Source organism: Chanos chanos, chromosome 14 (genome assembly GCF_902362185.1).
Source record: "Chanos chanos chromosome 14, fChaCha1.1, whole genome shotgun sequence".
Classification (NCBI taxonomy): domain Eukaryota; kingdom Metazoa; phylum Chordata; class Actinopteri; order Gonorynchiformes; family Chanidae; genus Chanos; species Chanos chanos.
The window spans coordinates 9,937,484-9,963,710 of NC_044508.1; the positions used below are offsets into that span (position 1 = coordinate 9,937,484).

General features: G+C 39.6%; 1 protein-coding gene across 1 annotated transcript in view; it reads right to left on the minus strand.

Moving 5' to 3' along the window:
- The window catches only part of col27a1b (collagen, type XXVII, alpha 1b), a 70,964-nt gene that overhangs the window by 32,351 nt on the left and 12,386 nt on the right, over window positions 1–26,227 (minus strand). The window contains exons 5-13 of the mRNA XM_030791962.1: window positions 19,878–19,931; window positions 17,325–17,378; window positions 16,888–16,941; window positions 10,905–10,949; window positions 9,825–9,878; window positions 7,681–7,725; window positions 5,445–5,498; window positions 4,683–4,727; window positions 1,298–1,351 (exon numbers count right to left, since the gene is read on the minus strand). Of these exons, the coding sequence (XP_030647822.1) occupies window positions 1,298–1,351; window positions 4,683–4,727; window positions 5,445–5,498; window positions 7,681–7,725; window positions 9,825–9,878; window positions 10,905–10,949; window positions 16,888–16,941; window positions 17,325–17,378; window positions 19,878–19,931 (459 nt within the window). The remainder of the gene's footprint in view (window positions 1–1,297; window positions 1,352–4,682; window positions 4,728–5,444; window positions 5,499–7,680; window positions 7,726–9,824; window positions 9,879–10,904; window positions 10,950–16,887; window positions 16,942–17,324; window positions 17,379–19,877; window positions 19,932–26,227) is intronic.

The window sequence follows — 26,227 nt, forward strand, 5'->3', positions numbered from 1 at the left end:
CTTTCTCTGAAGAGAGGGTTTAAAGTTCCTAAGGCCGGAGCAGGAGAAGAGGAAGGGTACAGTGGGGGGGTGGGGGGTGGGGGGGGTTGACAGTGGGGTGAGGGGTGTAGGGTAAGACAGGCCCAACTTCTGTCCCCTGATAACTGGCTAATCTGTGGCTCCCATCTTCCCCCCCACCAGACTAATGAAAGAAACCTGCTGTGGAAACACACAGAGAGGCCTGTTGTTTGGTGTGACTAGCCCACTACTACCTGCCATGCCCACTTCCTCTCAGGCCAGCGGACAAAAAAGTGCGTTTTCTCTCTTTTTTTTTGAAAGAGGAAAGATAGAAGTTACATGTACCTGTTGCACTGGTTTTATGACTGTAGGTGTAAAAGAGACATTGAGAGAAAGAGGGATCTTTCTTCCCTCCTTCTCAAATGATATTGGGGACTAGAATACTGAGGAGGTCATTGAGTTGTGTTTTCAGTGTAAAGCAGACAGCTAATGCAATGAGGACAGTGCCCGCTACAGCTGAAGCCTTTTTCCAGGTACACAAGCACTGACTGTCTGGAATTACAATGTGGTAAGAATGTATGGTAAACCGTACATTGCCATTAGAAAAAAAAAACATTCCAAGAGAATGTTACTGAATTTCCATGAAATTCCGTACAGCTAAAAGTTGGGAAATACAGCTAGATTCAGTTCACACAATGCTTTGTGTCCCAACATCAGCCGAAAACAGGGACCAACTTCTGCATGAGATTTTTGTCTCTACTTTTCGTAACTTACATAATATGGGTTTCGTGATGGGTGGCACCTTTCTTTTTTCATTTGTTTTGATTACAGCTAAAGATCTACTGTCAGAGGTGACATACTTAAGAATTACTCCCAATGACCCAAGGATGTATTTCTACCACATCAACACTCAATATCCACGTGCATTTGGAGGTTTTGCGTGGAAATGTAAAAACACACTAGGCTTGAGCAGATTCCAAAAACAGTACCACTTGAGGAAGAAGAAAAAAATGGTAAAAACATCAACAGTCCCCCGAATTCCCTGATGAGAAATACACATTTAAAGGCAGCAGTATTCCAGTACCAACAGCTGATTTCCCCATCATGAGAATTTTGTGATTCAAAGCGGTGGATGCTGCGGTTCCGGGACGACCCGTTGACCGGTTGCATGATACTGTGATGGCATTTTTTTTTTCAGAGGTCTTTATTGGCAGGGAGCGTCAGTGCCCCCGGCCAGCTATTATAATCAATGGTGCGAGAGATGGCCACCGGCCCCTTTGATGGCTGGTTTTGCACTTACTGGGTTTCCGTCTGGTCCTGGTGGTCCACGCTCCCCGAAATCCCCAGGAAACCCCTAAGCACACAAACAAGAAAACGGGCTTAGTTACGACCTCAGCACTGAGATGGCATATAATATCTACCGCGGATACAGACACCACACGCAAAACTTTGCTTTCCCAAAGGACAGCAAAACACATGGGGAGCAGCAACAAAATACAAGGTCTATTACACATATACTTCCAGGACAACCCCCACTTTCCCCTTGAGTCATATAGAGCTGGTTCCAGGAATGGTTACAGAGAATGGGAATTCTGTGTCATCTTATAACCACTGCATACTTACGGGTTGTCACATACATAATCAACAGTTACTTGCTCAGTTTTGTAAAATGAATTCATTTACGGTTATTGCTACCTAAGCTATGACTGTACAACCTGTTAAGGTTCTTTGATAAACGCATAAAAATGATGATGTTGATAGACTGAAAGCAATTCTGTTGTAACTGTGCAACTGTTCAAGCTTTACTCAAAAAGAGTATTTTGTAGTGATGTTTACCAAATGTTATAAGGTTGAAATATGTTATATTTATAATGTGGGCTAAGAGAATATTCTTGGATTGTTTTTTCACTTCAACATTACAAAGATTGTCTTTACAAAAAAAAACAAAGGCTTACAATAGTCAAAAGAGAAAAAACATCTCCTCTTCAGAAATTCTTTTCTAAGGAAACATGTGGGAGTATCTTACAGAGAAATGATGGAAGGGGAATCATTTATAAGCCAAAACTGAAGTTAATTGTTCAATGGAAAGGAATCTTCACAGAACTGCCAGGGATCCATCATATAGTTCCAAACGTGTTCAGTCAGATTAAACATAGGGGTGCTGAACTGCTCATGCAGAAAAAAAAATTTCAGCACAATAAACCAATTATCAAGTAAATGTTTTCATCTAGCAAAGCTGCTCACTCAGCAATAAAAAAGCATGAGACAGGCAAAATGCTTCACTCCAATACAAAATAACCACTTTGTGGTTACTTGTTTTGCTCATTCAGATCTTAGCTTGAAATTTTTAAAACTTCACATGTCACAAAAGACAATTCTGCCATCAGTTACAACTAAATAAAATATAATTATAAGGCTGAAAAACTGTGCAGATTTACAGAGATTTGCTACGGCATTATTGAGATTATGTTAGACTGGACAGCAATATCTTCAAACCCTCTCTCAAAGACAAACAAATATCTTTGGCATTTAAAAGCCCGAAGAGCATAAAGTTCAGTACACATAAAACTATAATATCATAAAGTCCCTGACAACATATCCCCAGATTAATATGCATTAGTAAGGAAAAGAAAAACCCTCCCAAGGCGCATTTGGCTGTTCTCACATGTATTTATGTAATACAGACATGGCAAGTTACACTAGTGATGTGCACGCTTGTCTTAAGAGGATTGAAAAGTACAGCGTCCAAGCAGACCGAAGTTAGCCCTTTGTATTCAAGTGTCCAAGCCTGCCCTATTAAGCTCAGCGGATCAATGTACAACAGAATCTAATGCATTGAATTTTTAGTGCTCATTCCAGTCAGGAAATTCCATGGCTGAGTGGATGCTCGCCTGCTGGCAGGATCTCTGTTCGGTGCGATGAGGGACAGCGATCTGCTGACAGCGCCATTCAGCCTCGGTTTACTATTACATTATATAACAGAACAAGAGCCGTGACGTTGCGTGGAGCGGCATGCTGAAAGTGTGCTTGTCTGCTGGCCAAAGTCAACACTTGTAAACCACATGGATTTCGATTCTGTGGAAGAACAGAAGTCACATACCCCTCTATAGTCATGGTATATCCCAGAGAAGCAGGCAGGCAGATCTGCTAATGCATCATATAGATGAGGCACAACTGGCCGTGGATATTTGGTTGGCAAAGTTTCATGCTTTACTCTGACCTAGAGACAGTCAGGATCTCTAATTATAGGGGAGGGATGTTTCAGGGGAAATAAAAGAAATGACTCATTTTGTCAAAAAGGAAAAGAAAAAAAGTAATAATGATAATGCAGAAACATCCCATTTTAAAAGGCTTCTAATTTTCTTTGTAGGAGTGTGAGAAGGCAAGTAACTGATATTTAGGCTAAGGGTGACATTTCTTAAACAACTGTGTGCTATTAACGTTTAGCCTGTTTAAGGATGTTTCAGGCAAAAGACGTATTCCTGGCATTGAAAGCCCTGAACCCTGTCCCTAAATGTGACAGGATAAGTTAGAGATAACCAAGTGATGACTCACAACAGATTTTAGGGGAAATTGCCTCATTTTTCTGAAGAAATGGAAACCAATTCTCAGATGACTCCTATAGTAAAACAACCCAGGCCCACTTCCTGTTACAATGCTCGACTATTTAATCCTAACTATTCATGCTAAAAAGTAGAACTATCTCTGTATTTTATATCAAAACTGTTTTAACAGAGTTCCAATTGTAGTGCATTATAAGATAACTGGAAATATACGATAATCAAATTTAGAGTCTGCAGTTGAATTGTAACGAACACCTGCATTCTGAAGCAATGGTTTACATCAGTGCTGTGGTTTGAGAGCTCAGGGTTTTTACAAGTTCTTCAAAAAGGCAGATTCAGTTGCTTACAGTCTTCATCATTACAAATAACGATGCAATTACAGCATCTAACTTTGTCTCTGAAGATAAAAGTACTATAGTGTGAATTTACGCTGGATTAGAGACAGTTCATAGCAGACAATATTCAAGACTTTCCTCTGTTTGTAAAATAGAACTGTGGGTTACTAAAAATATCATGTGATGTCAGAGAATGAATAAATTGTTTGGCCTCTTTGTGATGGTAATGATCTTTCATTTTTCACTTTCCAGCAGTGCTACAATGGAAACAGTGCGTTCATTTAGCCAATCCTGGCATAGAGAAGCAACATCCTTCTCTTAATGAGTTATGTCTGCAAGCTGATTCTTAATTTCACAAAGCTTTAGACTGGGCTGTCCTTGGCTTGCACATCTGGTTCACTTTGCTGGTCTGAGATGAATTGGATCACCTTTTCCGGGGAAGGCGTTCACATGTTTTACAACTGAATGACAATGGTCCTACCAAATCACTGGATGTAAATGGCTGGCTGAAAAGTACAAAACCGATTTGCCTTAAATATTGTGCATTCCTCTAAAAATGGCAAAGTGTAAAATGAAAGCAAACAAATCAAAATCAGTGCCTCGAGGCCATGAAAAACCCTGTTCTTATTCGTTTTTCTTAAAATGCACATCACGTGCATGTACACCTCTAAATTTCTTCATAGTTCTGCACTGTGTGACAAAAGCATTAAAGTCGTTGACTGACTCACAAATACTGACAACATGCATGGAAAGATTATGTAGAGAGGATGTTGAGAGAAAACTTTACCGGCCTACCCATCTTGCCCTTCTTCCCAGGAACACCAGGAATACCCTGAGAGAGAGAGAGAGAGAGAGAGATGCAGAGAAAACAGAGGGATTAAAAGAGATTACGAAGAGAAAAGATGTTATATTGCGTTGAAGATGAAGGGTTTAGTTTTCCCAGTGGGAGCTAAATTGTGCTGAAGCTCTGTCGATTTTGCCCGTGTATGCCTGAAAATGTAAGGGTTGATCCGGTCTATCTGACAAGGGTTTTCTTCCAGACACTGAGTCTCTTCTTTTTATACCACAGAGTCAGGCCGGCTAGAACACCACCAAACAAAGATCCTGGGTAAATAATGTTGTTCTGGGAGAATTTCAGTAGTTTTGGGAGAAGCGTGCCTTTCACTGGGCCTTTTTATTCAAAACAATTTCCCAAAGGCTAAGGGAAACTATGGCCAATTGAATATTTGTGATTCTCAGTAAAATGAAAAGCCTTTGTTCTTGGTCTCTGCTTTTGCTGATTCTCTGTGTCATGACAGTGAGCTCAGATTTTGCTGAGAAGTATCAAGTTTATCAAGAAGGTAATGAAAACTATTTCAGATTGCCGTAAAACAAAAAAATGAAAATGAGACCCCGTCAAATGCATTTACATCACAAAATGCATTTTGTTTCTGTATTTGGATTTTATAGCATATAGCATATAGCAGTTTCTGTCCTAAATCTTTTATAGGTGAGTGAACAATATTAGTACGTCAAGCTTCAAAGATCAAAAATCAACAGAATTACTCACTCTTTCTCCATCAGACCCCGGGAGGCCAAAGAGCCCAGGGATTCCTATGTAGCCCTATAGGAGGAAAAGGGCAAGAGACACAAACAGAGAGGCTTTAGAATGCTGGGTCCTAGTGCCCTCAAACTGTTGTAGCTCCAGATGCAGTCCAGTGCAGGGTGCCGGTCAACTGGAGTGAGGAGGTCGGTTTCCATGATGATTCAGGCCTTGAGGCAAGTGTATATGCCCATGGACTGCATGGTGCTGGCTTCCACGATGTAGTCCAAGGGCACATACCCTCACGCCAGGGAACACATAGGTTTTCAACCATTCTGCTCAAACGGGCTGGTGAAAAGACTATTCTAAAGAATGATATTCAACATCAATGAAGCAAAAACAAAACGAAACAAAACATTGTCATGGTGCGGTGAACATTTTACTGAAAGGAAAAAGTGTAATTTACTATACAGAGGAAGTTATATAAATCAAAGTAAGAGTGCTTGAAATTAAACTGAAGTTAAAAATCACAGAAAAGAAAAGACAGCAGTAAAAAGAACATCATACACTTTTGTTGTAGGTGTGGATTTTAATAGGGAAGAGACACTGCACAGCACAGAGCCCAAAAAATGATGATAATTGCATGTATATTGGCTGTGCTCAGAGTTAAAGTTTCTTAAAAGTCTAGATTCAGATTTTTTTAACCGAGATAAGAGAAGTCTGCCAATCTGATCTTTTTTTTTTGTATGTGCTGAACAATGCCACTTTCACTACCTGCTAATATGCTAATCTGCCCCTTAATTGATAAACAGCTTTGTCTCTGAGAAGAAAATTTGCTGAATCTGCAAAATTCTTCTTAAGCTTTGCCAGTGCCAGAACTGAAAGAGGTGTTTTTTCTTTTTTATTACAGAATGTATTCAAAGGGCAAGCTTCTTGCAAACCTCAAGTAAGTGAGAGCTTCCTGTTTGTAAGTAATGGAACATTAAATGGTTACTGGAAGAAAGGATTTTTGGCATCATGGCTTCTGACTGTAATGCATCGTCTGTTAACTGAACGTCTGTTTTTCCGATTGTGGAAAGAAACCGGATAGTGTTTACAACACTGGTCGTTTTAACAAGACCACTTTGGCTTAGTTTCATTCATCATACATTCTACAGTTTATATGCCATAGAAATTAATAGGTTATTTCAGAGGTTTGGTTTAATGTATTGAGCTGGACAAGCTTTCCAAAATGTTTCAGTAAAGGTTTATATCTGTCACGTTGACTCTCAGAGATATCGACACACTGCAGATGTACTATGCATCTGCAGTTTGCTTAACAGTCCAAATTTAATTGTTCTTTGAATATCATCTCACTGAATGAACACATTTTGTCTGAACTATGCTTTAAAGTTTCTGGCAAAAACCAGCTGGCACTTCAAATGTGCGTCAAATCAAATCACCTTGTGTGAATTAAGTGTTCTTCTGCCTCAAATCCAGCCTCAGGATACAGAGAATATATTGGTATTTCATGGAAGAAAAGCCATGCTGAGATAGACCAAAAAAAAAAAAAAAAATCCAACTCTAATCACAACCTCCTTTTGACATGATCCTTTACTCTTATCAGACTTTTACTCACACCCAAATCTATCAATCCCCAGAGCAAACTTCTCTCCATTAAACACAAGCATGTTTTAGAGACTTGAACAGCTTTTCAACAGAGCCCTAACATCAAGCAGGAGGGTAAAGTACAGAACTGTGGAATGTGAGAAATTCTGTGGTCAAATTCTATAAATCAGCTTGTATATTTAAAAAAAAAAAAACATGCCAAAGAAGACAGTCAAAGGTCTCAAAAACATTAAGACAAGATATATATGCAGTGGATGTGTTTCAAATGCAGCGCGGCCATATTCTAACATGAGTAGAACTGCAGTTGCACTGAGGCCGGTGGGAATACGCAGATGCAACAAATCAACAAATGAACAAGCAGTCAGATGTAATAGGCAGACACGAGTGAATCTTTTTAATGTGGAAATAACAATCAACATAAAGTAAACTATGTAAAGTCTTAATCTTACCAGACATTGAAATACACGTGTTCAAAAATAACAATATTTCACCTGTTTACATCTATTTACTTAAAGCATGTTAAACCTGTTTACTACAGAGAGATTCCTAACAAATAAGGCATGAAATGACTAAAACAAATGAAAAGATATGCCCCAAACCCAGAGAAAAGCCAAGAAAATCAAATAAAAAAAGCAAAGAAATGACATTTACTTACCCGGACTCCTTTTGGCCCTGGATTCCCTATAGGCCCAGGCAAGCCCTACAAAACACACAAGAGTGAAAATAGCATTTCCATGTTTGCAGATCGCATGATTTGAATTGGACCACTGATGAAGATGCCATGCTATGGTGACCACAGCTGAATTTAATGTCTTCCATGTTGTATTGTTGTTGCATTCAATCAAACAATTTTATGAATAATGTCAGGAGAAAAAAAAAATACATTCAAAACAAGGCTTTGTTTTTCTCTTTTGATGACGACAGATATCTTCTTTTGAAGCCACATCCTTGTGGCAATATATCTAAGGCATTTGCCAAGTTATAAGCTACAGTCTAACTCATTGCGTTCAGTTATATCTTAGGCTGCTCTGTATTAACCGAGATGTTATTAATGAAATGTGTTTGCTTAAACTCACTGCTCTGTAATTCAACCATGAGATAATGTTGAGTAAGCATAGGCCAGAGATAAGTGTTTAAGGGTCAAGGACCACTTTGAACAATAAGTTAGTGGTGAAACTTCGATTACAAGGCTGTTTATGATGATGTGGACTCAGGAGAAACATAAGCCCAGATGTGGAATGCAAGTTTAAGTCAACTTAAAACATGTTTCAACCAAATTCAAGCACAAGTTCAGCCAAAGAACAAGCAAATTTCCATACAATTAGAAACTGGATCATCAAACAGAGAAACAAAGCAGTCAATAAACCACTTCTAAACAAATCCAATCTGGCAAACTCCAAACTTGGCAATTGCAGGCCAACGTCAAACCTGCCTTTTATAAGCAAAATTCTGGAGATGATTGTTCAAAACCTAATTAACAATATCCTCCTTGTGAATAATTTCAGTAAGCAATTTACAGCATTGAAACAACCTTGGTCAAGTTTATAAATGACCTCATTTTGTTATGCTTTAAATGAATTAATCATGGCGTTTGATCAGATTGACCATGGTACACTGATCAACGAACTGCAAAGAAGGGCCAATCTTTCCAGGATTTTCTAATATGGCTTAGCGCTTACTTTGGGTATAATTGGGTGATTTTGCTTCAAAACTGGTCTCCACTGATTGCCTTATTGCACAAGAGGGTAGTTCTCTGGCTTTTGCTGTTCTCTTCATATACGCTGACTCTTAAGAAGTTAATTAAAATGAATGTTCCACCCGATCCCTGACAACCACAATACCCTTAATGTACTTACATCACATCTTTGTGCCTATAACAAATGAAAGTGTAACAACGTTCTAAAACAGAATGAATCTGAGGTAAATTCTGTTTGGCCCAGTATTAAAACAAAGTTCCAGTTTGAGCAAGCAGACAAAAACAAAGCTGAAAAATCCAGTCATTTAGAATTATGATCTCAGTCTTTAAAACCACACACTGAATGTAACAAAGAAGAAATTTTCCATTTCAGGTATACAAACAAAACAAAACCTTTTTTTTAAACCTGCAGAAAGGATTCAGAAAAATGAAAAGCTAAAGCATTCAACTCCAGACACCCTGACTGTTGTAATTCCTTTTCACTTTGCAAATAAGGCGTCATTCCTTAACACATGGTGAACTGTACATTCCTCTAAGTAAGATGTATCTGCTAACTGTTACTGTCCTTCTCCACTTACACTACAGATGGTTCCAGCTGGAAACTTTACCAGTGACCTGATGGTAGTGCTGTTTAAGACCCAGGCCTCAAATCCCAACTATCATAACATTTTCGAAACAGCTATGCTGTAACTGATTTCCCAGATGTGAGTAGTAAGAATTTACAAAGAAAAAAAGTTAAAAATAATGAGCAAATCATGATTACGCCGAGCTGAGTAAATACATCATTTTTCACTGTCTAAATCACATTTCCAGAAACACGGACTGTGACTTTGTTGGTTTCAGGACCTCGCGAAGGTTTTATATAATACTTGTTTTATATGATAGCAAAACATTTCATGGGCTCACTTGTATTTGTTTCACTAAAACTTGGCTTTCTTCTAAATGTTAAATGTCTAAATTAAATGCCTCTTAAAATGTAGCTTTACCAGGGTCATTCCTTCCTCTGAAGGCCCCTAAGCCTTGACACATTCCATTTGGTGTCTCACTAAATATTGTAAATGTCTATAGCACAAGCCAGCAGCACAACCAAAAATATACTGCACCTGCCTGCCAGGATAACCTTTGGCACCTGGGCTTCCATCAAGTCCTCGCTCTCCCTGTAAATCAATCAGAGAATAGAGAGAGAAAATACGAATACATTTATCTCAACATGTCATGGTGTTAGCGACATTGCTTCAATAAATTATTTGGCTCCAATAAAAGCCAGCTATGCAGAACAGACAAGGAGACTACAGTTCTTCTGTAGAAATAACATGTCACCCTGTCATTCTGTTGGCTCCGTATAAATAGCTTTTGTTTTACACACACAAATACACACACACACATACACACAAAATATATATATATAGTCCTCTCAGTTTGCGAAAGCCAAAAGGCTGGATTATGTCACAATTGCTTAAATTCAAAACAACATTCTGGGAACATAACAAACACTAGACACGGGAAGATTTTACATATGACACCAGTCATGTACCTCAATAAAAATGACATATTACATAATGCTGTGTTCGGTGTTCAGACCACAGCATTAAAGTTCATGGGTTTCGGTAGTTCAGCCAAAGATGAAGTAAATGCATTACTGTAAGAACTGTAAGATGAGAAAACCAAGGACAGAACATGAGCTCTCTATGACAGGGAATCCGAGAAATGAGCTGAAATGAGGGGATGTCCTGGGAAAATGTATTTATTCCAAGGACAAGGCAGGATGACGTGCAAGGTCGACACCTCTGGCCAGTTTTCAGTACAGCTGAGAGAGAGCAGTGCCAAGATCTTACTTAGTTTTAAGTGTCTCCATTTACTGAACAAAACATTACATGATCAACTGTGTGTTACTGAGGACAGGGCACTTTAAGAAAGTTATTATATCACCACTGTGTAACCAAAGAAAATTTATTCAACACGTTCAAAAGAAAACATTTATATTCATTAACGGGCCACATTTGTATGACTTTTCCCTTTTCGAATGATGGCGCTTGAGAAATGGGCTTCGGGTTCATTAAAGTTCGGCTCGCGGCTGTCTATGAATTTAATACGTAATGTACCAAAAAGCTGAGATTTTCTCTCAATCACATTAGAAAAAAAAAGTGTTAGTGGAAACTTCTGCAAGAATATAGAGAACTTACAGGTTCTCCTGGTAGACCAGGTGATCCAGGATGACCCTTCTGTCCCTGTGGAAAGAAAGAGACGCAGTCAGAATTAGACAAGAACCCTATTATCAACAGCAGAACGAGATGAAAACTGTCAAAGTTCTGGTACAATGACTTAATAACTCATTTCTCAGTTTAATTACAAGTGCAATTACAAATACAATTACAAGTCAGCAAAAATCTTTTAGGTGTCTAATTGCCTCAGAATCTCTGGTGAAATAACAGAGTTAGCAGGAAATTGTATAGGATTATTTTAAGTATGGGAGCATTATTCATATAGCAACAACATAAACAATATGAACAAAATCTCATAGAGACTGACAATAACCTTTATGTGACCCCATTGAGGCTGAAATGTCTGTTACCTGATGAGGAGCCTCTGAAAATACTGATGTTTTTGAACTCTAGGATAAAGTTCATGAGCTTTGAGCTATGAGCTTTTCCATAATGCCAACAATGGGCAGACAGAAGCGGACAGGGAAAGCAGATCTGCTGTATTGTGACAATAAGAAAAAAGTCTAAAAAGCGCTTTGTCAGCTCTTTTCGAGCATGGGCATCATGGGATGCACAGCAGAAAAGGCTGCATTAGAGGACCAAGCACTGTCTGTAATCAATCTGTTTAACTGGGTACATTACAAATATTTCCACTGAAACAGAAGGAGAGAGGGGTCGGAAAAACAATTGGAGTTGGAAAATGTAATAAGTCTCTAGGCACAGAGGAGCAGATTCACCTCTCACAAGGAGAAGTCTTCAAGTTTCCAACCTCAATAACTGCTGTAGAGTTCTTTAATCTTCCTCAAGACCATTTTCATGTTCTCATCTCTCCCGCCTGGGAGCTTAGAGTATGCATGTTTTCCTAATACTACTAGAATTCGCATTCATACCACCAGTTAGAAACAATAACTGTGCACGCAAACTTTTATACTCAGTCTCATTGATTGAATTGTGCTTTTTATATACGGAAAAGTGATTAACAATATAGATTTTTTTTCCAGAGAGAAAAAACAAGGAAACAATTTTAAAGCATAGGAAGCTTTCCAGAGTGTACCCACAATAAAAAGGTCAAAAATACTGGTATCCAGAGCAGAACTATATGAAAGCTTGATCAGAGAAACCGTGAAAAAAGTAAAAAGTAATCAAAGTTAGCAATGGCATCTCTGGTTAAGGGGATATACAGTAGTATGTGTCTTGGCACGACAACAGTGACCTTGGCGAAAAGGCACAGCAAATCTGCACCGAGCAACACGTTGGGGAAGTGGGACAGATGGAAGAACTGATGATTGTTATGAAAATCTTTGGCCTAGTTTTCCATGCAACTAAAGATTTTCTTTGATCCTGTCTTTAATCTGACTACTTCAGAGAGCAATTTTCAGTGTGATTTTACACGACACACTCTCATGATGGGAATGATTTCTAAAGGCCACAGATGAATATGGACTACACGTCAGGCAGCACTTATTTAAAACACTGAGAGCAAAAACAAGTCAAATCCTAGTTTCACAACATTACAAAAACATCAAACAAATGAGATTTTTTGACACGGCACGTAACTGAATTTACAAATGTAAACCCGGCGAATGGTAAAACCACCCGAGCTTGCCGCTGACTCTTTTCTAGTTAAGTAGTCTGTCCAACGGCCCAGCAGCCTATTTTGATAAATTGTAGAGGGAAATGTTGGAGGGAGAATGGTAATCTGAACACTGTCTCACAGATCCAGGGCAAGTTTCAAAGGTCCAGGGCAAGTAAACTGAAATTAAGCACCAACTTCACACTAAGTGTGAAAGAATACTGCATGAATATCCAAAACACTGCTACTAATCAAGCCCCTTCCTCCAGTGTGACAGCAAACTGAAACTGTTCCTCGGAGATAAAAGTAGTCATAACAGCTCGTCATCCAACGGCTCCTTTAAGTGTGTCTCAGTAGGGCAACAAGGACACCAGAGGATTAAGGCCAGTGTAAACACACTAAACACAACAGCTACAGTGACAATGCCAACTGGTCCATTACCTTCAATCATTTAGTGTGTGTAAGAGATCAGAATCAGGTCCATGGTCTTAACAAACCACTTATTTAATATCTAACATATAATTACAATGGCTTTTTTTCCAAAAGAGAAATAACACACTGGTGTGACCTGGTCGATTGAGATCAAAAGCAAATGTCCGCAATGTGTACTTTGGTTTAAATGCATACACAAGTGAACATATGATCACTACCCTGGAACTAATTGCACTGCAATAGAGGACAATGAACAATGCCACCCAACCCCCCACACCTGGACTATGGAAATATATTGTACGAAAGCTCTAAGAACTCAGGTCCCATGAGTAGCACTAAAGTGTGGAGAGAGGAAAGAGGAAAAAGGAATCACAGGCCAATCCACAACCATGGAAAAGACCATAAGAATGCGTCTGGTCCTTGTTGCCAATTTTTGTGCAACTACATTGGAAAAAAGTAGTTCCCAAATGTCCAAACCAAAGAGTCAGTGGTCTGAGGAAGCAATTGAGGAGTGTGACTGTGTATGAGTGTGTGTGTGTGTGTGTGTGTGTGTAGAGGGGGTGGGGTGGGGTGTGTGGGTGAAGATGAAATCCAACACACACACAGTCCAGACTCTTGGAGCTGCTCTGGACTGTGACACTTAGTAATTTCCCACGGACGGCAAACTGATTAGTTGGAGTGTTTGGTAACTTGTGCTATTCTGAATGCTGTTGTTTCTAAGGCACCAGTAACAGAGACAAGACGACTACACCGCAGCATGCGCAGTGCTGCTCCCTGATCTTAAAAATGACCTCATCGGCTACAACAGCTCTGCAAAAATGTTTGGCGACCATCTACATGTCAAAACCACACGGGTAGGAGGGTGTAAATAACACTTATCAGCAGATGTGTTGATAAATGACATTTTAAAATGTGTATACAAGCTTTGTGTTCATGTCACATTACTCAGAACATTCTCTGTAAGCACTCTAATTGTGTGGCCAGAGTGCAATCTGGATAACCGTTTCATCATTTATATCATTTGTGTAACAGAAGGTAATGAGCCATGAATTTGAATAGCCTACATGCCCTTCTGACAATAATGCACCAAGACCAACTACCTCACCGACTATGCCATACTACATCTGGAAGTTTGTCACTTGGGCACTTAGACTCTTGCTATCAGAAAATGCAGTAATCTTTCTGCTGATCAGTGCTGGAAATGAGGAAATTATAAACTATTCAGGATCATTCTGGAGAAAGATTTAAACTTGCTTACTTCAAGGCTTCAAATCTTTTTGCAGAGACTGGATGAGACACATCCTTTACACGAAAATGTTCCCAGGGAACTTTTCCATTTTCTACAGCGCTTTCTCTATCATCATGAATGTCCGTGTTATATTCCAAAACAGAAACTTGGACAAGTTCAATCACATGAGTGTGTCAAAGAGGTTATATTTCGATCCAACATGGTCACTGAGCTTGGTCTGACTCAGAAACTATTGACAGATTTTTATGGATTTTTTTTTCCTTTTCACAGAAAATAACAACTCGCCCTTTTCAAATCTCCCTATCCAACGCAGGGAAGAACAAGCCAAATATGAGTAAAGTAGTAATTACATGATTGAGGTCTACAACATGGCAAAGAAAAAGCATGACATCAACGATGAGTGAGAGATGCTGCCAGGTATTAACAATACCATGTAGTGCACTCCACTGCTGTATTAGTTTATGTGAACATTTCTAGTTTTTGACCCCTAAACATGAAAATGTGTATGAAGCACACCGTGTTCCAACGACCACAGTTTTTTCATGCTGGTAGCATGTGTGGTCATCGACTCTTAACATCAAAATTTTACAGACGCATTTCTAGGGAGGGGTATGATGTGCATTTACATAAATACTAACATTCATGACACCTCCCCTCCCAATCTCCCTCCCCCAGGCTTCTTAATGTGCAATGCTCCAGCTTCCCTGCATTTAAGCTAGGGCAGATTTAACACAGACTCAGTGACAGAAGCTTGACCCCACCTTACTACAACGTTTACACATTTTGAGCACAGCTTGTAGATTCTCTGGCTTAGGGCCAGATCTCCAGTACTCATTGTCTACATAGCAGAACATCAGTAGTATCTCAGGAACTAAAGTTAAACTTAGGTTTAGTAAAACTAAAGGTTCATCTGCACGATTAATAGAAATTGAGGTTAGAAGGGCTTTCTTGGCATCATGCCACAGAGAAAGATGGTTCTAGTCACAACTGACAACCAGTGAGATCACAGAACAAAGATGGGTTCTGCACTGTCATCTGGTTGTTTGCTAAGCTAACTGAATTAGTTTCTCCTAATTTCAAAGGTGAGAACGGCTTTTTCTTGTCAGACGCGCTTGTCAAAAGTGCAGAGTGGTACTCTTCATCTTACCAGAACATACTTCATTAGTATGCCTGTCCTATTACACAATCATTCTCTGCTATAGCATAGACATCTGCTCTTTGGCAAACATGTACATGAAAGTGAAAGAGAAGCGGTGTGTAGCCAAACACAACTACTCATTAGGAACGTCATTCATTTTGGAGAAAGTGTCGCTTTGCACTTTGGCCAAATGAGTTTTTGCTTCAGCTATTTACAGCCTACAGTCATTTTGGGAGGAGAGCTACGGATTTTTGCTTCTGGACACAGACCTTGTGTGGAATAACTTTATGATACATTGCCAACAGTAATTTAGTAGAAGTTGTGCCTCCAAGTATTTTCCACCAGCTTTTTATATATTTTTTTCTACTACAGCCTTGTGATTAAAAACACATGGAAAGAGTGAGGAAGCAAGGTAATTCCATTAGTTTACAATGTTTCAAGGAACATTTCTGCTTTATATATTTTGGACAAAAACTTTTAAGTACAAACCCATTCACACTTATCAGAGTTGCCGTAAATGCATTATGCAATGAGTGCACGCGTGCATTCGAGCGTGCGTGTGCGCGCGCGTATGAGTACGCGCATGTGTCTCGTGTTTGGCAATGAACCACAACCACACATTATAAAACAGCAACTGGACAAACACCAACCTTTTAAAGGGTAGTTGAAATGTCATACTGTTTCATCTAAGAAATGCAAACTCCCAAGAATCATTTCTCATTCAGAGAGTGAGAAAGAGGCTGGAGCCTAACTGTGATCTGGCGACAGAGGAGATCCAGGCCTGGAGCCAGACAATGCTTGAAGGCTGTGCTGGCCAAGCAAAATCACTGATAGTATCAATTGCTGCGAATCAGTTCGCAGTGTGACTATTGATATGTTACCTCAAAACATGTTAGATGCTTTTCAAACTAACTCAACTTCCTGTGTCTCTGAATATAAAAACATATTACAAAAATAACATCAAATGCCTTCGGAAAACTACAGCTTGGTCTATAGCTTGCTGTGGAAAATTAAGTAAAGCGTCTTCCGGAGTGAACGTGAGGACTGTCATTTCAATGAACTGGATTTTTGTAACCATTTTCCGGTTTTGGGATTGAGTTTATGATGATGTCAAAAACTAGCTGTTAGCCGTCTGGACCGCATTAGGCATTGCTCCAGAAACAGAGAGAAAACATCCGATGAAGAACATTCCCTGAACTTCCATGGGGTCCTCTTCAATGAATTATTTGCCACTGGGAATTCACAGTGGGCTGATTTAAGATGGGGTTATACTCTATGGAAAACTCAAATGTAGTGTTCAGTCACACTCTCACAAAAACCTTTTCCATATGCTCAGGGTTTTGTTCAAACCACTATACCAATAAAAGTGAGCTGAGGAACTACTATGGCGTCATCTTAAGGGTGAGTAAGCAGGAAATTTAGAGTAAGAGATTAGGTCAGTGTTGGTCTTACCCTTGTAACATTAATGTTGTTTGCCAGGAAAGTGTGAAAATTTGAAATCTAAAATACCCCCCCCCCCACCCCCAAGTGAAGGCTGACTCAACATTACGGGAATCTGCAGGGGCTGTCTTACCTTTCGACCAGGTTGGCCGGGTAATCCAGGTGGGCCCAGAGGACCAGGGTCTCCCTGGAAAGATAATGATCAGAACTTACTCCAAATGACTGGTCAAAACTACCTGTCAACATTTTTCTTCTATATTCTGAATGTGACGGCCTCCGAGGCAACCAGATAACAGCTCTGAGTCACTTCATAAGCGCTGTTTGTGTTGAAACAACTGAACTCAGTTGTAATTATTAATACACTTTTGATAGGCATCATACAGACTCAATAACTGCCGATTAAATAAGTTTAGGCTCCTTAAACAGACCTACCCCGTTTCTCAGAGAAATTTGAATTACTTGTGTAAGTTCTTTAACAGACATCGATACATCTCCACAGAGAATTAACTTTATCAAAGGAATACAGCAGTTCAACAGGTGCAAACCCAGACAAGCAAGACAAACACATACTTTTGGTCCATTTGGCGCCCTGCCAGGTGAAAGGCCAGGATCTCCTTTTCTTCCCTGGAAAGATGAAAAGGAAACAATTGATTTTTCATGGTGAGGAGGATTTTGACAATGAACATTTTGTGTTGAGACATCCTCTGGATGAAGAGAATGGACATCAAATCTTGTTTTGGAATCTATGAGTCATGAAGCTTCTCAGTGTGGGTGGCTGTTCACTGACAATCTGGAAGTGCCACATAGACCAGATCTATAACTCTGTATGAAAAATGCAGGAACATTTTAACACATTGAAAGGGTGATGCGAAACATGGAATAACTGATTTCTCTCTCTCTCTAGTTTAATACCAGTGTTTCTGAGATACTTTTATGTCTACATTATAAATTGACTGGCACAATTACATATTGTCAAATGTTAACGAATGTAAGCTGCATGACAACAGTGCTACTGTTAATTCACACATACTGAGTGATACATGCAGCCATCACCTTGTCTAAAGTGATAAAATTATGGGCATTGGAACTAGCTGATGGCAACATTCCTTATAGAATATACAAAATAAAAAGCACATTGTGCTGAAAACTAATATATGTGTCCTCTGTGTTGCTACATGTATTATATCAGGACATAGTCAAGTAGGTGAGTAAGAGTTGCAGATCTAATTATCTGTTTTTGGTCTCTTTTAATAACACAACCCATGGGGGATGCTGATACATGCTAATGTGTCATATGTGTAGTCTGTTGTGTAAATTCCCCTGAAATACAAATTTTCTCTCTGTGGAGATAGGGTTAGGTCGACTAAGTTGACCTGATTTCATTGTATGGCTTGATGTTTATCACAACAATATATTAATGCGACAGTGCTTTGTTAATACTGAGACTTGACAGTAATGCTTACATGTAGGAGAGTGATGAAGCAAAGAGCATTATTTACGCAAGAGAGTGGCCTCAGTATGGCTGAGAGCAGGAGTTTACAGTGAGACTCTTAAGAGACACAGGGACTGACCAAGCACATTCCTTTCCTTTTTCAGGCAATGAAACGAAGTCTGGATTTGTGGTCATGTTTCAGAGACTATTAGCATATCATCAAGATGATTCCCCAGGCAATTATCCCAGAGAATTTCCCCCCCCGAAACTAGAGAAAACACTGAGGTTATCCACCAAGCCCTGCTCTGTTCAGCCTTACAAATGTGATCAAACTCACCCTGAATCATCCAAAGAAAAACAAAATCGCCAAAAAATAGCTTTTCAATTGACAAATAACCAAACACAGCTTAAACTGACTCATATGCTCATCTTTGTTGTGGTAGTAAGTTCCTTGCATAATGGCCATTTCATTGATGGTTTTGTTTGAAGAGTTTACATGTCTTTAAGACATCTTGGGCCAGTATCTGAAGCAAGAATTAAATGTTGAACCACATTCTAAGTAAAATACCCACGCTCCTTGTTTACAAAAAGCAGCCCCCGGTGTTGTGCTGATACATAGCAACTCGTCTGCATTTCCATATGCCTAGCCTGTGCCACAAGAGCAAACATTTTGAAATGCTGCACATTAGAGAGAATGAAACTAGATCACAGATGTCTTCAGACTGTCTTCAGTATAGACCTTTCTCCCATTTGGCTGTAATAATTTGGGACAAATTGGACATAGCCATGACTTCAAATGCCTGGGAAAGATTGCTATCCCCACCTCCTCAAGCACTGATCTGTTGTGGGCAGTCACCCAATAAGCCAGATGTGGTAAGAGGAACACAGGGGAGGCACAGGAAGAAGGCATAGGTGAAATGATCTCATCAAACCATGACCTCAGCAAACCACTTCTGCCAGTGTCATCATCAAACACTTCAAGCCTCTATTCCTTATCTGCTTGTTATGAGTTCATGCTGGTACCGAGAACAGTAATCGCAGTCAGTTCATGATGACATGCATAATACTAAGACATGTATCAGACATGACATTTTGTTGACACATGCTACAGAACAGCATGTGAGTGCTACATTATATGATGATGCAACACACGTTCCATGCATGTTCCTTGAAATGTACATGTCAGCAACTAGGAGTCATCAGCTGTGTAATCAGCTAGGATCATTTCAAACCCACCAAATTACCAAAATACCTTGTCTACCAATGCTAAACTATTTTAGTCAAAAGACACTTATGACAAACACATATTTACTTACATTTAGAGAACAGTGCACAAGCTAAATAGTAATAAACATGTCCACTGACGTTACTGTTAACTGTGGGCTTTTCACACATAGTTAATATACAACAGAACCTGGGTGAGAACAAATGGTGCACTAAAAATGATGAAATCCTTAAAACTTCAATAAATTATGCACTCATGAGATGCTAAACTTTCCAGTATCGTTATTCATTCAAGCGTTTGTTCTGCGGTCATTTGTTTGCTCGCGTAGTTGTACTTGACTTGGAAAGCACTTCAGAAAACAACTGCCTTCTTGACACAGGCTCAAAAGTAACTTAGACAACACAGCGATTTGGTTCAGCATGTGTGTGTTTGTTGACTGGTATTTGCGTAGCTGCAGACTACATACCTTGACTCCAGGGGGACCTGGGCGGCCTGGGTTTCCATGGGGACCAGGGGGACCCTGGAACACAAACAGATTGAAAGGTGAACAGTTTTATTAGTGTACTGTTGCAACCTTTACAACAGACCAATTCAGCTGGGTCACAGGCTATTGAGGAGGAATTGGCAGGCTATTACAGGCGGCCATTTAAAAAAAAAGAGAGGGGGAAAAAAGAGGAAAGCAGGAGTGCGTATACAAACAGTGGCTGTAGACACTAAGCTGAGCTATAGCTTTCTTAGCCTCCCTGGCTAACAGCCTTCTAAAACAGTGACGTCCGTCAGATAAAAGAGAGAAAGAAAGGAAAAAAAAAACCCCCCACCAACAGTAAACTACTATTTGTGGAAAGTGCAGATATATTTATGCCAGCAAGACAAAAACAAAACAAGCCTCAACAGCTTCAAGCTAACTTCTTTCAAACAGTCTTTGATGACTGCGCGCATTTGCCTTTGCCTTAATGAAACAGATGGGAAGCGATATTGAAGACTACCATGGTTCATTTCAGATTCCTATAAGAGGAACTGCGATGGCAGGATGCCATTTACATTTTCCAGGAACGTGACCTATGACACCAATAGGGCTGGAGACAACTGATCTGTGGTAATAACTGTTCTAATCGAAATCTTATATATTGAAATCTTATATATTGAAATCTTATATATTGAAGTGCTTAAATATATATTGAAGTACAGTTTTTTTCCTGACATATACTGCTTTGATAGGAGTTTGGAATAATACACAGTGGCTCACAATTTCATAGCCGAAACATCAAGTATTTAAAGATAAGTGACCCTAGCTTTGGGCTTTTGTCAGCGAGCATTTCTGTGGCCCATATGGAAACTGACTCTTTGTTTGAGTTATGTCATATGGATGTGATTTTCCTCATCCTCTGACTTTTCCAATGGCAACGTGGGGGCCCATGGAGCTCTGGCAGGCGAGAACCCAGCTGATGCTCAGCTGATCTAAACAGTCTGTACACAAGCAAGACAACAGAGGTACCATTAAACAACAGAAAGTACCGATTACAACAGCCACACTCAGGCCTGATTTGCTAAGTCGGCTAACTTCAGGTCCTGCAAGATGAATGGACGCGGTAGTGGGTTTGACCTGTAAATTCATTTTTTAAAAGTTAGCACTCCACCCCTTTTCTAAAAATTCAGCAGTTAGCCAACTCCTGAAAAAGTTCCGTTCCTGAAGAATTTAGTGCTAGAATTTAGTGCTAATCCTAGAATTTAGTGCTGCCAAGGCAGGGGTGAGAGGACTAGAAAGCACTGAGGAGATATACTGACTGACTGTGAGTGGAGGCCATACTAATCCACCCTGTCATGGTTGCAGCATTATTTATATATGACCCGTTACGGGCCAGTTAGGAGTGCTTGCACAGACCTGTCTGCTGAGTGAGCACATATCGGCCATATGGAGATACTTACCAGGAGCTCATCTACAGATTTCCGCCTCTTTATTCAACAATTCGGTGCATCGCACACCACTCACAATTCAGTGGGGCGCTGAAACATGTGGCAATGGTTAGCCACCAGACAAAGAGAGTTGGGGAGAATTATCTCGGGTAAACATATTAAATTACACCTTTCTTTAAGGCATGACGAGTGACGTGACAGAGAGCTAAAAACTGAGGATGGCTAATATTCCTCTGCCAAAGGAACGGCGAGGAACACTGCCATCAATTTCCCAGGGCCGTCACTGTGGGCTGGCAAGCGTGTGGCAGCCGTCTTTTTCCACCTCATATTTTTACAACGGTTGACCTGCATAATGGGGATTCCTGACCTTTGTTACAGGACTCCTATTTGCCACTCTAAGCCTGCTTGTCATGCTATTTCTGATTGCCCAGGTGGTAGTGTCACTAATGGAGTGCAAGGAGCCAGATTTACCTTGACAACGAACAAGTTTCATTGGGATAATATGTTAGTGCTTCTGTCCTAGTCCTATACAAAACACTCCTTTAGAGTAGACATTTCGATAAAAACCACATGACCCAGAAACAAGCATAATGACTTCAACCACCAGTGATTTGCACACGCTCGGAAATGGTTTACAGTTTCCCTCTATCTGTACATGAGCAATAAGATCTGAGGTAGCAAGCGGAAATGATTATATAAAGATCACGTTATATCTAACATATGGAGTCCTCTAGCAGTGAGTTACAAGGGACGACAGAAGCCGGACACATTTTTTCAGCTGCAATCACTGGATTACGTTTTTGACTGGTCATATTACAGCGGTTAAGAACTGAAGGGCCTCACATGTAGCGCTACACGGTAAAATGACAGAGCGAAATATAATAAGCAAAGTTTTGCTACTGTAAATTTGATCCTCAGCATATTAGTGCACGCTTCAAAGCGCACACATAAATACATACAGACCATAGCTTCCATACAAACCAGTATCCACTCCTAACCGTTCCCAATAATTCCTTTCACTTTTTTTTCTTTCAGAAAGAATCACAGAAACTGGAGAATGTAGTAGATTAGCAGAGGCATTGGTGTAGTCACAGTGGTCATGACCAATGTAACATCAATCATATTAGACATTTGGTTCAAAAGGCTTGGTTCAGAGTGATCTGTCTGAGGTCTGAATGACCCTCTGCCTTCAGTGGAAATACCTTTACACGAGGAAGACTGAGAGGAAGAGTGAAAAAGTGTTTTATGCAGCTTGACTGCACTGCTCCTGAAACTCCACCATGCTCATAAACACTTGCTCCAGGAGAAAAGACACACCAGCAAATCACTCTATAAAAATGAAATACCATAAAGGGCACATCAAATCTTGACACAGCATGGATACTGGAAAATGTAAGGGTTCACAGACATAAAGCTTTCGAAGTACAAAATACGAAAAATCCAGATTTTTTTTTTTTTTAGCAAGTGAGGTTTTATCTGTCTCATCCTCACCTTGATAAAGATGTTCCTTCAGCAACATATTCAGCAACCAATCATTTCCAGATCCCAGTTACCATATAAAACTATATCCTGTGGTTAGTGTGAGTCATGGAAAGCTTCTGTACTCAGCACTTTTAAATGTGTTCTGGTACGTGACTTTAGCCAAAACCAGCATCAACAAGAGTCACGTCCAACATGCTGAATCGCTTCACGCTATTACAAAAATTTTGTAGAAACATTACTGGCCTGCCCACATCCACAGTAGTAGAGTGTACATAGTCTCTGAACACAAAAGGGAAATAATCTCTTCCTGACAGTCTTAGTATTTGCTGTTTCATGAGTGAATATTCATTCATGAGGTGATCTTCATGCTCAGTTCTTATTTAATTTTAAATCAAAATGTTTTTTGGGTAATACTCTTGAGTACAACTTTTGTTCTTTACTTTGTTCAGCTTTGGCTGTTTACTTACAGCAGTTAACACTGTTAATGGGGCTTAGAAAGCCGTCTAAGATGGAACTGTCATGTGGGAAACACATTACGACTTGAATGCGTAAGAGAGTTTTGGCAACTCCTCTGGAGCACCAAGGCACGTGACTGAGACGGGGAGGGTCAAGTCCTCAGACAAGCAGAGCCCCAGACTGACCCTAGCTGATACAGAGTTCTCTGACAATGGGCCAGGTTATAAATAAGAGTACATGTTCCACTTTCTAACACAAAAAGTATAGCATCCTCACACTGCAATCTAGAAAGATTAACAACAGAAGGTTTTGAAGATTTGTCTCATACAGGAGACAAGGAAATGAAGTCTCATTGTCACTGTGATAGAGGGAATATTTATTAAATGCTGTTATAATGTTTAAAAATGACAAAAGTGGTCATAAATGTCTAAATGTGAAGGCAGGACCCAAAACTTCATATAAAACTGACTGGATTCCTATCTGTGAAAGGAAAAAAAGACGTTTGCTGTCCCTTCCTGAAGACAGACTGTACTAGACAATGAAAATGGGAGTCAATGTGACTTCTCATGGTCTGGCCAACCACGACTATTGGCAAACCAGCTTCACGCCATGAAATACACCATGCATTACATATTAACAGAACTCAGAATTCCTTCTCCTAACAGAATCCTGACAGCAGCAGTTTAATCACTGTTGTTGTGGCCAACATGATCAAAGTACACGCTGAGAGATTTGACCAAGAGTTTTGAAATTTCAGGGAATTAAACATTTGAGTCTTTAATTCATTTGTGTGTGTTACTGCAGGCTTTTGCTTTGTTATTACTCACTATGTTAATTATGTCTCAAATGCTCTTCATATAATCTTTTGTTTTATTAAACATTGAAAAATGTGACCCAGGTTAACTAAAATAAAATAAATCCCCATTAATAAGTCTAGTCTGAAATCAAAATGGCTTCTTCAAAACACACTTAAAATAAGCAGAAGCTTTTTAGAGCTTAGCTGCAGTAGTGATCTGAGAGCTCAAAATGAGTGTGTTGCCATTTAAGTGAAAAGGGTTTACATGTGAAATACTTGATTATATCACAGCAGTGCAATGCCAGAGTAAGCATGGCATCATAGCCAAAATCCAACTCAGACTTGATTAAAAACATCTCTAATAACAAATGAGAAAAAGCATGAGAAATTCTCAGTTCACCTATACAATATCTGTTGTTTGAGCTTTAACCAAGACCATAGTCTTAACAGAGCCAGATCACATTAAAAACCCACGTTCCACTATTAAATACAGTACATACTTTGTGAAATAGTGTTCCTTGAGGGATTCAGATGAAAGGTCCATTTTGGAGTGAAATTTAACGTGTTACCCTACATCAAATTTAACTGACTTGCAGTATGATCCCATGCCCTTGACTGTGTATGTTAAGGAGTGACCCAAGCTGCTGAGCTCCGGCGAGGCTTTAAATGCTTTTAATAAGACTGTGACAAAGACCTCTTTCTTCAGTTAAAGAGATTAGGTTCCCATAGCTCTCCCCTCGGAGGCCCAGCCAAAGGGCAGTCTCACTGCCTACAGCAGGTATCTGACACACACAAATCTTGAGATTTCTACGGAGGGAAGTCTCTTTGAACAGTTCACAAGTCAATAGTCAGACTGAGTCTGGTCGTGCATAGGCCTTGCTGACTTAAGAGGGACTGTTCTTGGTTAGGGAAGGTTTTTATGTCAATAGATTGACTAATGTGATCATAATCAATTACTGAGTCGGTGAAGGGGGCACTTCAGAGTCAGATAAAACTAAAGGGCTTCTTTTCTTTTCTAGTGCTGATGCAAACTGGCTGCTCTTAGGTCCAACACAGAAACAACATGTATTGTTATTCAGCATCTTGACACCTGAGATTGTTTCCCCCTCCCTCTTTCTATCCCAAATAAACTTCTAAGCAAATGCTCATAAAATTCTAATAAAAATCTACTGAAAAGAATTTCAACATCACAAGCTTCCATGTTAATCTATAACATCAGAGGTATGTTGAATATCGTGGAAATGCATTACTATGCTGAACCAACACCTTCCATTTTTCCAACACAAGAATTTATATCCATTGCTTCCAGAAGCTACCGGTCAAATATAGCCTGTGCATGACTTGCTCATTGTAAACATGGGGAATCAATCACTAAATGACACGGTTTTCACTTAATGAGACACGACAAACTTCCTCAACTGGTATGTAATGTGTGAGGATATCACTGCCACGTGCAGACAGTGGTCATGCCATCCAGATGGACACCATACACCAGTGATGGTTGAGCTAATTTGCCCACAGGGCAGGTAAAAAAAGCCCCAAAAAACTAGTGATCATACAAAAAGAACAACATCGTCTTCTTTGTTTGGGTCAACATCAAAATACCCAGAATTCTTTAGCTCTTAAAAGGCTGGTGCGCTGCCTCCCACTCTTCTCCTCTTACAAACAAACTTCTTTAAAAAAAAAAGAAAGGAAGATGACTGTAATGATTTGTTTTTAGCTGATGCACACAAAATCAGTCTGTGTATCTAAACGTCTATCTTAAGAATTGCATTTCTACATGGCAGAAATGCTGTTGTACCATTGCATTCCATCACTGACATCAAATACCATAGCCAAGCAGGCTCTTTGACCATTAATATATAAGGTAGACAAAGAAGAAAACAGTAGAGTCAATATCTAAATAGTTGGCAAAACTGACCGGAAGAGAAAAGGAACTAAGAACCACTGACTTACTACACATGGAGGGAATTTTTGCACATGCTGAAAAAGACTGACTCCAACCAATAAACAGAGCAATTTTGGAACATCTGAGATACACGTGCGGATATGGGATTGGGTATGCTAATGTACACAGTCCCTGTCTTATCTCAGAGCTGCAACTGATCCACTGATATGAATTTCTTTATGCAAATCTGTGATGGATTAGGTCAGTTTAGTTCAAAATA